General features: G+C 47.4%; 1 protein-coding gene across 1 annotated transcript in view; it reads right to left on the bottom strand.

Moving 5' to 3' along the window:
• LOC147455896 (uncharacterized) overlaps positions 1-15,214 on the bottom strand; it is a 152,356-nt gene that overhangs the window by 61,531 nt on the left and 75,611 nt on the right. The window contains exons 7-12 of the mRNA XM_086514524.1: positions 1,632-1,781; positions 1,516-1,555; positions 887-947; positions 722-804; positions 507-605; positions 309-424 (exon numbers count right to left, since the gene is read on the bottom strand). Of these exons, the coding sequence (XP_086370650.1) occupies positions 309-424; positions 507-605; positions 722-804; positions 887-947; positions 1,516-1,555; positions 1,632-1,781 (549 nt within the window). The remainder of the gene's footprint in view (positions 1-308; positions 425-506; positions 606-721; positions 805-886; positions 948-1,515; positions 1,556-1,631; positions 1,782-15,214) is intronic.

The following is a 15,214-nucleotide window of genomic DNA, read 5'->3' on the forward strand; positions in this document are numbered from 1 at the left end:
GTGTGTATCTATTGTCTTCGTCTACTAGCTCTAGCATGCTGCCTGAGATGTAAGAGCAGCCCAGCAATGCTTTGTCGTCTAATCATTGATGGACTGGTATCTGACATAACATAATATTCTTGCAAGTCATAGCTAGGGGTCTCCCCAAAATATTTGGTTTGGCTCGCGATCCTGCTAGAATCAAATTGTCTATAAACTTAAAGACCAACAAGATGTGCAACACATGTATACCTTTGCAGTCATTTGCGACCCAGCATAGTAACAGATGCAAAACAGCTAGTAGAAAAGTGAAATAGCATGAGCACAACCTTTCATTCCCAACCCATGTATCGACAAGACAATCTGCATGAAGGCCTGCATATTCTTCCTGCCCTAGTTCTCTTCGAAGCGCTGAGCCTATGCCTGAGCCGTCTTTATGCAAGATCTGAAAACTTAGGCATTTCAGAAAAAGCAAATAATTATTCATCAATGACATTCAAATCAAGAACAAAGTATCTTTAAAATACCTCCTGAGCCTTGGCTATTACAACATCTGAGGGTGATTTACCCTCCAGTGACTTCTCCACTGTGCTTAAAGCATTAAGGTTGGCATCAACCCAGTGATCCTGGAGAAACAAAACCATTGTACAACTGTTAACCTTGTTTAGTTCAGCAGACTTGACTGAAGCTCCTCAAAAACTCTCTATCCTCAAATGATGCAATTGTTTGGAAACCTTATTACCATGTCCACAGTATCTGCCATGGTCCAGGCAAATCTCAGCATAGGGTGCCGCTCATAAAGGGGCCGACTTCTCCTATCCATGTCTAGATCAGCAATTACCACACATAAATCACAGAACAACGCACCCTTAACATGAAGGTCTATTCACTCCCATCATATTCATACCTAAAGGATTTGGGATTTTTGATGGCTTTGATCTCAGGAGAGCCAATCGAGCTTCGTCATCCTGCCCAATTGTAAAGGACGCCTTGATTAGAGATATAGTGGAAAGCTTACTATCCCAGCACATCACAAAATGTGTATCATGATGTAAACAGCCTGGCTCTCTTAATCTAATTGTACTCTTATCGCCACGAGAGAACTCTAAAATCTAGCTTGCCAGAAATGTTGTTATACAAACTATTATGTGTTAAAGCTCACCTAAGCATAGACTAGAGTATTGACAAAACCCATTCAAAGCCAAAGACTACTAGGCACATAAACAGAATCTAAGACAGCCACTGCAGAAGATAAAGCTATAAAATCTTTGACTTCTTTTAATTTAACAAAACTCACAAAAGAGACAACCACTTTCATGGCTGCAAAGTAATTTGGAGATAGTCAAAGTTAAGGTTCTGTGAAAATCATATCTCGAAGGTCAATAATATGCAACAACTTGACTGTATTCAAGCCATGCACCTGAAGGCCTTCAAAGGCACTATCTTCTTTTCCTCCCAAAATACCCAAAAAAGAAGAAAATAAAGAAGTACAATGCAGCCCTGCCAGATGTTGATTGCATCAGGGAACACGCTCACCTCTTTTAAAAACTGTATTTCTGCACCAGAGAGACCCTGCCTACAAAAAAGGTGCCCAAAATTTTAAATATCCATGCCTAATGTCTTGATCACAATCTTAGAGTTTAGGAGTTTACCTATAACCATAAGAACTTTGTGTTGCATCACGTTTTGGGTTCAAAACAAAGATGTTATAGGCCGTCCCGAGTTGCAAGTAGTGCACCAAACTTGAGAAGAGATAGGAGATGCTATCCACATCTACTTGCCATTGAACTTTTGAGTCGGGACTGTGCATCCACCATTTTGTAAAAAACATGTAAGAAATCTCAGAAGTAAATTGACTGATAACCCAACAGTGCTCATGCATACACACGTGTGTATGCATGTACAAGTGCACAAATGTGTCTCTATCCCCAAAACCTTTACAATGCTTCAAGTCAAATGATACAGATGTATGCATGACATTATGTTTGTGTGCGCATGCCATCACTCCATGGGTGTTACTTGAATGTTCAATATATGTATGACAGTTTGTGTGTGTGTGTGGTAGTTAATCTATTTTGCCCAAGCCTAAAAGACATCACCAGCAGATACAATGGACTGTCTCATCAGCAACTCTCATGCAGTCAGTGTGTTGGAAATTGTACAGAAAGGTGGTTTCTTGTACAGTACAGAGGAGTTTTTTACTTATGGCAGAAAACTCGTAGATGAGTCACTCGCTGCTCTGCTGCTCCACGCCATTGCCCCCCACCCCGGGCCACAGCCCACTCGCGCTACCCTCTCCTTCTCCTCTCACTCGCTGCCCTGCCCCATCGCCCTTGCTGCCCCCTTTCTCCCTTCACCCATTGCCCACCCTCTTCCTCGCACGCTACCCTCCGCCAGCAGCCACCCGCCCTGCCCCTGCACCGGTTGCACCCACATACGCTTGCACTCCCACCAGCTGCACGCGCTGCCCCCTCCTCTTGGCACGCTGACACCCCTTAGCCTGCGTTATCCATAATCCCCACCCCTTCTGTAGTACAGCCTTCATTTGGTGCTCGGTCTCCCTTCAGAGAGAGGACTCGCACCAACAAAGGTCGCGTCACCACCACCCCCGCCAGCAGTAGAAGACAGGGATGGCTGCTCTTGCCTCACCACAAAGGGACTCCGAAGAAGTCCCCTCGCCCAACCCCGCCCAGCCCACCATCCGACTTGCTCTTTCACGGACAGAGCAAGCGAGCTTAGCGGCAGAGGTGGCGCGTCTTCAAGCCACCTCTGTTATTTGCAAGATCATCAGCACCCAACCTAGTAGAGGGGAGGTGTGTGATCTCCTCCAGGCCCTCCTTCTAGCAGAGGTGGGAACGATCATCGATGTTCATCTTCTCCGGCGTGGCTACCATCAGGGTTGTTCTCGTCTGTCGGACGGAACATTCCATTCAGTCCCGTCCATTCTCGTCCCGTCCGGTGGATTAGTCCGACAGGTTTCGACCAATGGTCAGTTTGATTGGGCAACGTCTGTTTTGACTGTTTGACTGCTCAGTTTTTGGGAGACTTTTTGGCATTGAATACTCCCACATTAGATACCTTTAAGGGCCAAGGCTTTAGGCTTCAACCTTGGATACCATTAGGCTTCTCTCTCTCTCTCTCTCTCTCTCTCTCTCTCTCTCTCTCCTCTCTCTCTCTCTCTCTCTCTCTGCTGCCGCCCCTGCTCCCGCTGCCCCCTGCTCCCTGCTCACGCACTCTGCTGCCGCCTCTCTCCTCCCGCTCTGCTGCCGCCCCTGCTCCCGCTGCCCCCTGCTCACGCGCTTTGCATTCCCCCCCTCTCTCTCTGTGTTGCTCGCTGCTGCCTGGCTTGCGCCCTGCCCCCCCGCCTCTGCCCCTCCCGCCCGCGCCTGCACTGCATCCACGCGCCCGCCGCCCTGCACCCCGCCTCTGCCCCGCACGCCCGTCGCCCTGCACCCCCGCCGCCCTGCCCTGCTCGCGCGCTGCACGCTGCCCTAGCCCCCCAACCTCTACGCGTAGCATGTCTCCCCCCCGCCGCCTTTCCTACGCGTAGCATGTCTTCCCCCCCCCCCCCCCTCTATTAACTAATGTTTTCACCCCCGGGCCGTACCGCCTCCGCTCTACCTCTCGCCGAGACCGCTGCTAGTGTGGGTGCACACGTGCATCTAACCCCCCCCCCCTTGCGGACAACGACCAAGCATGAGGAAGACAAACGATAAAGCCGACCCCCTAGAGGATGCCATTTGAAAATGCAAAGAGGAAATGACGGAGACCATCACCAAGTTGAACCGCAATCTCTGGGACACAATAAACATCCTCGAAGGACGCGTGCTGATCCAAGAGAGCAAGATAAGCACGCTGGAAGACCGAGTGACGACCCAAGAGGAAGAGATCACGTCACTCAAGAAAGAACTCGCCGAAGCCCGATCAAGAAACACACTGGAAGAGGGCGAACTGCAACCCTCAGTAATTGAAGAAATCAACACGATCAAGGAACAAGTACGGGCCATCAAAGAGGGAGAAGAACAGCACAAAGAAATGACGACTTCTTGGGTGGATGTTCTTACCAAAACCCAACAGAAGGCGGACGAAGCCGAGAAATGGATGAAGGTGGCCAAGAAAGGAAAAGACAAGGAGATAACGCCCACGTCCACACCCAACAACATCATTAACCAGACACTAGAGGAGGAGCAGAGGAGAAGGGTGCGCGCTTTACATGTGAGAATTTGCGGTCTTAAAGACAAAGGCAATGTGGACGAAGAAGTAAAAGAACTCACAGCCCTGATGGGGATTCATGAGCCGACACACACAAGGGCATGGAGAGTGGGCAACATAAAGAAAAATGGAGGCAGTGGAGAAACCTCAAAAGAAAGAGCACTCATCCTCCGTTTTCCCTCCATGGAAGCAAAGAAGTCATTCCTGAAGAAAAGACCAACTCTTAAGGAGACTGGCATCTTTCTCGGGGACGATCTCACCCTCTCGCAAATCGCTCATATGCAGGAAGTTATGCCGGAGTTTAGAGCGGCAAGGGGAAAAGGCAAGATCGTTTTTTACCGAGACGGAAAAGTAGTAATACTGGAGCGACGCTCCACATGACGGTGCGAGACTTATGGGACCACACTCAAAGTAGCTGCCTAAAATTGCAATGGATCTATGCGTCTTGATGTGGGTGCTTTTGAGGATAGCTTTACTAGAAGAGACATCATCTTCTACTCTGAGACACACCAAGCCCCGGGGCAATCCATGCCTCACATCAGTGGATATAGGTGGGAGACAGCCTACAGACAGGAGACACGCTCAGAGCACAGAGGGCGAGGCTCGGGAGGAGTGGCAGTGTTATTTAGAGAGAATCTGCAGCCACTGATACATATAGCCCGTAGGGACGAGCAAGCCAGGTACATGTGGGTGAGACTGAAAGCAGAGACAGGCAGATACCTCTATCTAGCTATTTGTTACTTTCCCCCGAGTACATCAGTTTATGCACCACCCAGGGGACAATCCCCTTTCTCTATTTTGGATGATGACATATGGGAGTTCTCTAGGGACGGTGACATTATCATCCTCGGGGACTTCAATGCTAGGACTGCCCATCACCAGGCAGTGTTTTATGATACTTCAAAGGAGATGCTAAGAGAGATAGATGTGGCAGATACGGGCCTTTCCAGACTATCACACGATATGGAATATACTCAGTATGGGCGACACCTCATAGACATGGGCACTGCACATGGATTGGCCATCTTGAACGGCCTACAAAGATTTTGTGCTGCGGGAGGTTTTACATGCTTCCCACACAGACATGGAGCCAGCACGGTGGACTATGTCATGGCACAACCGAATCTCATCTCTAGTATCCAGGATCTCACAGTTGGGCCCAGACCGGTCGGGGTGGCAGTGGATCATGCTCTAGTGTCAATGACCATCTCTTTCCAATTCAGTGTAGCGCACAGGCCACGAGTAGCAGCCCCTACTCGCCACACATTCACAACAGAGACGGACTCTGTATACATGGACGGAATCTACAGACGCCTATGCACTGAGGACCCGGGGCGACCTCTGGACGACCTAACTACTATACTGACACAGACATTACATGAGGCAGCAGCAGAAGCATACCCACACACCCACCCTAAGCAGAGCCGCCGATCTGGGACCATGCCTCAGAACAGCTGGTACGATGAGGAGTGCCGCCAGACTAGAGCCAAACTTCAGAGGGAGGTGCTGTTGGGGGACGTCACTCAAAGACAGTCATAGATGGACTTTCGACGATCGACTCGAGCAGGATCTATATCAGCTATTCATGAGTCAAGACTCGCGTGAGGCGTGGCGGCTCTTTCATGAGCAGTCCTCCCCCCCCCCCCCCCCCTGCTATTTCCTCCACAGAGCCCTTGGGTCAGTACGCATCACCTTTGTAACAGTACCTGAACAGCCGCCCCTCCCCAACCCCGCCATGCACATACATGTGTCTTTTCCACCGTTGAGATGGTGAAGAAAGCTATTGACAGGATGAAGACTCGGAGAGCATATGATCATGAGGACCTAGTAGCTGAGCATTTCATGCATGCCAAAGACCTACTGGCAGAGCTTCTAGCAGTTATGTTTAACCGTGCCATGTGTGAGGGCATACCGGACTAGCGATTCTCACTAGCTTCCACCATATAATTGTGAGCGAGGGCAGTGTCATCTTGAGTACACCCCTAGCATCTTAGTTAGCATTCTTATGGCACGTGGTGCTACTGTTATCATTGATTTATCACTTTGCCTTCTTAATCGCTCTCTTCAGTTGTTGTGTTGAGTATTGCGTTGTCTTTAATCACTCCACACACACACACACAATATCGCTCTCTTCGGTTGTTGTCTTGAGTATCGTGTTGTCTTTAATCACTCCACACACACACATACACAATATCACTGCATTGTTTGTTAACTAGGGCTCGTGCTGAAAAATAAATATTGTTTGACACTAAAGCTTGAAATGTGCTTATGATCTTGTGAAGCTGATCAAAGCATTCTCAAGTCATAACGCTTGTTGTTTGAAAAATTCTGCTTCATTGTTCTCAGATTGCTTTTTTTGTTTCAGATGGGCTTTTGTCGATCTGGCTGCAGGTCCTTTTTCATGGGGTCCAGCAGTTGGTGGCATAGGTGTAAGGACAGAGCTTACACTACCATCCATTGATAAACTTTCAGAAAGTCTTTCAGGTACTAATGAAGTTGGAGGCATTGAGATTTGCAGCACTTGAATTTCACGATGCTGTTATTATAAGGTATATTTGGGTGCTGCAGCCACTTCGGATGAAGAGGCGCATGAAGATTTGTCGAATCTTGTTCAAGACAGATTTTCAGCCTTTGAGGAGGTAAGTTGTTCTGCTTGCTTTGAAAAAAGTATTGAATCTTTAATCAATTTTTTTTCATTCTATAACACTATAGAAGGCACGCTGCCGGAATTTTTAGAGCAATGAGCCATGTCACAGCCCTACCAAGTGGTTTATCTAACAATCGTCCTACATGCCACCTGGATGTACATATTTCTTACCTTGTAGCCATGCACCTCATACTTTCCACAGTGACAAGCTCATTGCAGCATCACTGAAGACCTTGTCCCATTCTACATTACAGCCGGCGCTTTCCTGCTGCAGTGGTTTTCCTTCATTCTTTAGCGAGGGTTTGAGAGGAGAAACCTAGGAGAATATTGCCACATTTCAAGATAGGTTTTCTGCTGAAGGAGAGTATCGCCACATTTCAAGATAGATTTTCTGCTAAAAGAGGTCATGGGCATAGTAGGGTCTCAGTCATCCGGTAACTTGCGAACACGGTGGCTTCAAATTGGCAGTCTTCAACCTCCTATCATGGACTCTGGTGGCTGTGTCATTGGAGTTAGATTATCGGTAGTCTCTCCTTACATGGTCCAGGATTCAGTAACTATCTTGGAGACGTGCAGCTTGGCTTGCAAGGTGGTAAGCTACAGGCTTTTCAGAAGGCAGTTTAAACCCCTTGTGAGCAGGCCTATCATGAGGATTGTAAATATCTCTTATTTGGGGAGAGTTTGCTTCAGAGCTTAGGGTGAGACACCGGATCAGGAGAGGAGGTTCTTGCATAGAGTCCTTTGGACTAAACTAGAGAATTTTGCTTCCTTTACATGTGAAGATAGGCACAACAGCCAAGTACGAGACAGTACGTCCAAAACAACTACTTGTAATACATGTATAATACGTATTATACAAGAGGCTGATATAGAAACACATGAGCTTTCAAAATATACATTTTTCAAGAATGGGGTTGGTCTCAAGAAGTCCATCTTGAGTTAAAAAATTAGAATATTGTTCAAACATATAGTGCTACAAATGAATATACTTGCAATTAGGCCGGGAAAACGTGAGAAAGAATAGACAAACTAAAGATTTAAGGGCTTTGATTTTTTCTCCATTGCTATGTATCATACGTTATGAGACATTTTATAGTGTACTTTATCTAGCATTCATGTTTTTTGGATGCTATGAGACAAGGTATGGACCTATATGTGTAAGCGCTATGGTGGATAGATGTAAGGTGCAGTGGAAGTGAATGTTGAACTTTGCTTAAGATGAGTGCTCGAAACTGTCCTCAAGGGTTTCTTTTACTTACGGCAGGGAGAGCCTTCCATTCCTTTAGTGAGAGAGTGCAATGATCACAAACAAAGTGAATGACACTGTCAATGAAGGCTGAGAGAGAGAGAGAGAGAGAGAGAGAGAGAGAGAGAGAGAGAGAGAGAGAGAAAGAGAGAGAGAGAGAGAGAGAGAGAGAGAAAGAGAAGAAAGAAAGATTTATTTTCGTCTTCTAAAGGCCGAAGTCGGCCTATGAGACAAATAAATGTAGATCTAGTGGTAGTCCGGGTGTCAGGAAAAGAAAACACTGAAAATAAAATGCTGAAATGAAAGCTAATCTAGAACCGGGATGTGCAGTGTGGTGGTATGATGGTAATGTGTGGTGGTATGGGTATATATGGCTCTGGCACCGCAGATACTGACCATATGAATATATGGCTGTGGATGTAGCTTTGTCACAGCAGAAAATGACTACCTCGAGCTGAGAGAGAAATGAAATGAAATGAAATGTTATATTAACGTCTTCAAAAGGCCATAGTGACCTATAAGACCAGAAAGTTACAAGGTGGTGGATCTGATACAAAGTCACAGTAACAAAATAACCTAATCAACAGTAGAAAACAAAGATATATATTATGGGATTCTAGATTGGTCGATGTGAGCTAAGCCGAAAACTAAGCAAAAATGGGGGGCTAGTTGGGATAGCTGAATCACAAAAGATCTAGCATCGGTCGTTGGCGAATCTCATCAATTTCCTCTATGGTTAGTAGTCTGACCGGGCGTCGTGCATGCCTCGTATCTCGTAGTAGACGGGGCAACGGCATGTATAATGCAACTCTGTCTCAGGTTCCAGGTCACACAAGGGGCATGTCCTGGCCTCTGCCGGTACTCCGCTGTATCTCCCGGTTTCAATCCGCAGCTGGTGAGACGATGTGCGTAACCGGCCAATACCACACTGTATCCCATGAGACAGGTGGGTATCCATGTATCTGGGTCTCATCACAAAACCATCTTCCGTAAGCTGGAGAAGGTGGTCTCTGTAGAAGGCCATCTTCGTGCCTGAGCAGAGCCGCCGATCTGGGAGCATGCCTCAGAACAGCTGGTATGATGAGGAGTGCCGCCAGACTAGAGCCAGACATCAGAGGGAGGTGCTGTTGGGGGGCGTCACTCACAGACAGTCACAGATGGACTTTCGACGCCTGGTGCGGCGGAAGAAAAGGGCTTTTTGGCTCAACTCGAGCAGGATCTATATCAGCTATTCTTGAGTCAAGACTCGCGTGAGGCGTTGCGGCTCTTTCATGAGCAGTCCCCCCCCCCCTTGCTATTTCCTCCACAGAGACCTGGGGCCAGTACGCATTATCTTTGTACACAGTACCTGAACAGCCGCCCCTGCCCAACCGCCCCGACCCATGCCCACATACATGTGTCTTTTTCACCATTGAGATGGTGAAGAAAGCTATTGACAGGATGAAGACTGGGAGAGCATATGATCATGAGGGCCTAGTAGCCGAGCATTTCATGCATGCCAAAGCCCTACTAGCAGAGCTTCTAGCAGTTATGTTTAACCGTGCCATGTTTGAGGGCCTACGGGACACTTGGAGCCTATCTACGATCGTACTTATCTTTAAATCAAGAGATCCCATGGAGCCTGGGAATTATCGCACTATAATGATTGGGCACACACTGGCACGGTTGTGCGCATCCATTCTTGAGCAACAGCTGAGTAGATGGGCAAAGAGGGAAGGAATGCGTGCAACTGGGCAGGCAGGATTCATGAGAGGCTTCTCTACTCTTGACCATATCCTAACACTCAGGGCCATCATCGAGGAAGGCAGATCTCATGGGAGACGGATCTATTGTAGCTTTGTGGACTTCCGCAAAGCTTTCGACACGGTACCCAGAGCTAGACTGATGCGCAGATTACAGGAAATTGGAGTACCCACAGAGCTCATTTGGGGGATCATGGCATTATACAGATCAGTAGTAGGGCATGTACGCACCCCGAAGGGACTGTCAATACCGGTACACTCCACTATTTGGGTGAAGCACGGTTGCCCGCTCTCTCCTACTCTTTTCGGTATGTATGTGGATGAGGTTTCTGACTACATTGACAGGGACGGGGATAAAGGTGCACAGTTGGCAGGGACATGGATTCCACTTTTGTTATATGCGGACGATATTGTGTTGATCTCCGAATCCCGAGAGGGAATGCAACGCCAATTGGATACATTGCATACGTTTTTCCACGAAAGTGGTTTGTCTGTCAACCTTGGTAAAACCAAGGTTATGGTGTTTAATACCACTCCACACTGGATCAGGAGATCAGCACCTACATTCACATACGGCCAGGAGACTGTGGAGTACACAGACGCTTACACTTACCTTGGAGTGGTTTTTCTGGACCCACATTTTTACTCAGAAGAGCAGCAGAGACCAGACTGACTAGAGCCCACGCAGCATTGGGTAGATTGGAGAGGATGTGTTCGCAGGTTCAGTTTCAGGAACCCCGGACGAAGCTTTGGCTCTTTGACACCTTGGTGGCCTCAGCATTGCTCTATGGGGCTGAGATATGGGGACCTTCATTGGATCACCACGGGAGGCCGGGTCGCACAGACGGATGGGGGAACATGGAGAAGCCTCTCGTCTCTATGATCTTGTGGCTCATTAGAGCCAAGGCATCGGTACCACGGGCCATTATCCAAGCGGAGGTGGCGGCCCCCCCACTAGTGGTAGAGGCGCTCACCAGATCAGTCTCCTTCATAAACCGCACATGGGAACTTCCCAGAGACAGATATGCTCGCATAGCACTTGAGTCCTCCCGACAGTTAGCCATACAAGGAGATACAACATGCTGGTATGGGGAGATGACATCATGGTTTCAGGCGCATGGGCTCAACATAGACAGGCTGCCACCATTCCAGTACTCATTGGATGCACCATCTCTCATTATTACACAGTCGGAGATCACCAAGCTCATCCGCCAAGACCTGACCCAGCTAGACACCAGGAGGACATGGATACAACAAGCACAAGAACTGGGCACGAATATGGCTTTCTACAGAGACCACCTTCTCCAGCTTACGGAAGATGGTTTTGTGATGAGACCCAGATACATGGATACCCACCTGTCTCATGGGATACGGTGTGCTATTGGCCAGTTACGCACATCGTCTCACCCGCTGCGGATTGAAACCGGGAGATATAGAGGAGTACCAGCAGAGGCCAGGAAATGCCCCTTGTACGACATGGAACCTGAGACAGAGTTGCATTATACATGCCGCTGCCCCGTCTACTACGAGATACGAGGCCGCTTCCATTGCTTGTTCAGAGAGGGTTTTGGACCACTCTCAAGAGTAATGGGATACGAAGATCAAAGATGCCTGGGTTTGTTCTTGCTCGAGCTGCGCAGACACAGAGAGAGCCTGATGAATGGTGAGGCTACCCGGTCTCAAAGACGGATTACAGACTTCTTCAAAGCAGACACCGGACAGCCGCAAGAGCCACTCCCACAGCAGAGCTCCCCCACGTCTCACACCAGACGCACATTGATTGACCGAGCGATTGAACTGGGGAAATCCAGGCGCCCACGACTACGCAGGACTACACAGCATCGACGGAGGCTACGTCAAAAGATTCAGAGCACGCTGGCCAGGCATGCACGACGCCCGGTCAAACTACTAACCATGGAGGAAATTGATGAGATTCGCCAACGACCGATGCTAGATCTTTTGTGATTCAACTATCCCAACTAGCCGCCCATTTTTGCTTAGTTTTTCAGCTTAGCTCACATCGACCTATCTAGAATCCCATAATATATATATATCTTTGTTTTGTACTATTGATTAGGTTATTTTGTTACTCTGACTTTGTATCAGATCCACCACCTTGTAACTTTCTGGTCTCATAGGTCACTATGGCCTTTTGAAGACGTTAATATAACATTTCATTTCTCTCTCTCTCTCTCTCTCTCTCTCTCTCTCTCTCTCTCTCTCTCTCTCTCTCTCTCTCTCTCTCTCTCTCTCTCTCTCTCTCTCCGAGCCTGAGACAGAGTTGCACTACACATGCCATTGCCCCGTCTACTACGAGATACGAGGCCGCTTCCATTGTTTGTTCAGAGAGGGCTTTGGACCATTCTCCAGAGTCATGCAGTACGAGGATTAGAGATGCTTGGGTTTGTTTTTGCTTGAGCTACGCAAACACAGAGAGAGCCTGATGAGAGGAGAGGCTAGCCAGTCCCAGAGACAGATCAAAGATTTCTTTAGAGCTGCCACTGGACACCCGGAGGAGTTACTACCACAGCAGAGCTCGTCGCCTCACACCAGAGGCACACTGATCGACCGAGCGACTGAGCTAGGAAGATCCAGACGCCCACGACTGCGGAGGACTACACAGCATCGGCGGAGGCTACATCAGAGGATTCGGATCACTTTGGCTCGACATGCACGACGCCTGGTCAGACTACTGACCATGGAGGAGATTGATGAGATCCGCCAGCGACCGATGCTGGATCTCTTGTGATCTAGCTATCCCAGCTAGCTGTTTAGTTCACACCTAGTAGTTTAGGATTCCATAGTATTTTATTGTGACATTTGTCATTTTATTTTTGTCATACTCTGACTTTGTATCAGATCCACGACATTGTAACTTTCTGGTCTCATAGGTCACTTTGGCCTTTTGAAGATGTTAATATAACATTTTATTTCATTTCTCTCTCTCTCTCTCTCTCTCTCTCTCTCTCTCTCTCTCTCTCTCTCTCTCTCTCTCTCTCTCTCTCTCTCTCATATTATCTACCACATTCGGACAAAGCATGAGAAGGCCAGACAGAGAGAGATACAACGAGTCTTCTCCGACCCAGCTGCCATACTACAGGGGCTCTTCACACCCTACCCTCCTATGCATGATATCCTACACCCTCAGTTTTCTATTGGATGGAGCTAGATTGCATCTCATCATTGTACCCCCTGAGCATATAGTTTCACATCTAGTAGAGATAGAGCTCCATCCCCTCAGTATACTGGCACATGTATTACCCCACCTCTTATCCGATTACTGTAGCATTGTACGACCTCACATCTAGTCTTGTATCACTTTAGTTCAGTTGTTTTTTCAGCACTTTTATCCTTTTTTGGATACTCACAGAATACAAACATGTACATGGTTTTGTCTCATAGGCCGAGGACTAACGCGCAGGGCTGAAGAGTGCTCTGTTGGTTGGCTGTGCAGGGGCAACCTGCTTCGTTGAGAACTGGCTGGATCGCTCGCTTCCCCCTCTGCTGACGACCACTCTGCAAGCTCCTCTACGCGTAGAAAGTCCTATCCTACGCACGCCTCGGCACCCCCCCTTTTTGCATTTATCTACGCGTAGAAAGTCCTTTTGTCTCCTACGTTAAAGTTTAAAGCAAGGCTCTTTTTTGAAAGGTGACCCTAATCATTCATTTGAAGGGTAAATTTTACCTATCCTTCATTCAACTATATTTAGGCAAAAATTAGAAGGGCTACTCATAGATTTTTCAATATTCTATCCTTCTTTCGAAGGGTAAAAAAAATATTTTTGCCCTTCACTGAAGGATAAAAGTGCCTCCGAAGGGTATCGAAGCCTTCAAAAATTAGGCATGGTTTAAAGACTTTTAAGTTTTAAGTTAAACTTTTAAGTTAAACTTTTAGTTTTGCCCTATTCTCAGCCCCTCACCCTAGTACCCTAGTACCCTAGTACCCTACCCCACATTTGTGGCTCGGGTTCGATGGATCCGCCTACCGAAGGGGAAGGGCCGGGTGTACACCACCCCAAAAAAAACATCATCTACATTTAAACGGAGAAACAAAGATACTGTACTATCACCAGGATCCTTACGAGTTGGGAAAACCTCAAGGATACATGATGAGCTAATGATGGAGAAGGTCCGGGAGATGCTCAAATCAGAGCTAAACTATATGAGGGATGATATGAGGAAGGAAATGCACGCGAGCGCTGAGAGCCACAGATCCTCCATGTATGGAGACATGATGAGAGAACTAAGGAGAGAGATCCGGGGGATACAGAATGAGGAAATTCAGACCTTGAAAACGGAATTACGAAACCTAATCAAGGCCGAAGTAAATATAACAGAATGCATTATGCAAAAGAAACTCGATGAGGCAGTAGCAAGTTTTGAAGCATGGAGAACAAATATGGAAAAGCACATGGGGGAAAAAGATGCAATAATCGAGGAGATAAAAGGAGAACTTGCGGCTTGCAAATCTGCAACTAAGGAGAAGGGAGACGACCAACCTTCGGTGTTGAAGGAGCTCGAGGACATGAAGGATCAGATGAAAGCTCTACGGGAAGGAGATGAACAGAAATCGAAAACGGCATCTTCATGGGCGGAACGTCTTTTTAAGACACAAGAAAAGGTTGATGAAGCAGAGAAATGGATTGAGGATGCGAAGAAAGGGAAGGCCCAGATGCCCGAGACCACACCTACTTCCACCATTATTAATATGACCATTGAGGAAGAGCAGAAAAGGAAGAATCAGGCTCTGCATGTGCGGGTCACAGGAGTCAAAGACAAAGAGAATGTCGATGAAGAAGTGAAGGAACTGCTACAACGCATGGGCATCACAGAGCCTACTCACACAAGTGCATGGAGAGTGGGCAAGAAAGGAATCGATGAGAAGGGAAACGTAAAGGATAGGGCACTTATTCTCCGCTTTCGAATATAGAAATAAGGAAAGAATTTCTAAAGAAGAGGCCAACTCTTAAGAAAACCAGTATTTTCCTGGGAGATGACCTTACATTGGCACAAGTGGCACACATGCAAGAGTTGATGCCAGAGATCATGGCAACAAGAGAAAAGGGGAAAATCGCCTTTTATAGAGGAGGGAAAGTAGTGGTTCTGGAAAAGCACTCATCATGACGGTGAGAGACCTATGGGGCAACGCTCCGGATAGCGGCATGGAATTGTAATGCATCATATAGGCTAGATGTAGGTGCCTTTGAAGACACCTTTAGGGATAGAGACATAGTTTTCTACTCAGAGACACACCAGATACCGGGACAGCTTATGCCACATGTGAAGGGTTATTTATGGGAAACAGCTGGTCGACCAGACAAGAGATCTATACGGGGTAGCCGGGGTTAAGGAGGCTAGCAGTCTTATTTAAAGAGGAGCTGAAACCAC

Source organism: Adiantum capillus-veneris, chromosome 6, assembly GCF_014529385.1.
Source record: "Adiantum capillus-veneris isolate H3 chromosome 6, ASM1452938v2, whole genome shotgun sequence".
NCBI classification, from domain to species: Eukaryota; Viridiplantae; Streptophyta; class Polypodiopsida; order Polypodiales; family Pteridaceae; genus Adiantum; species Adiantum capillus-veneris.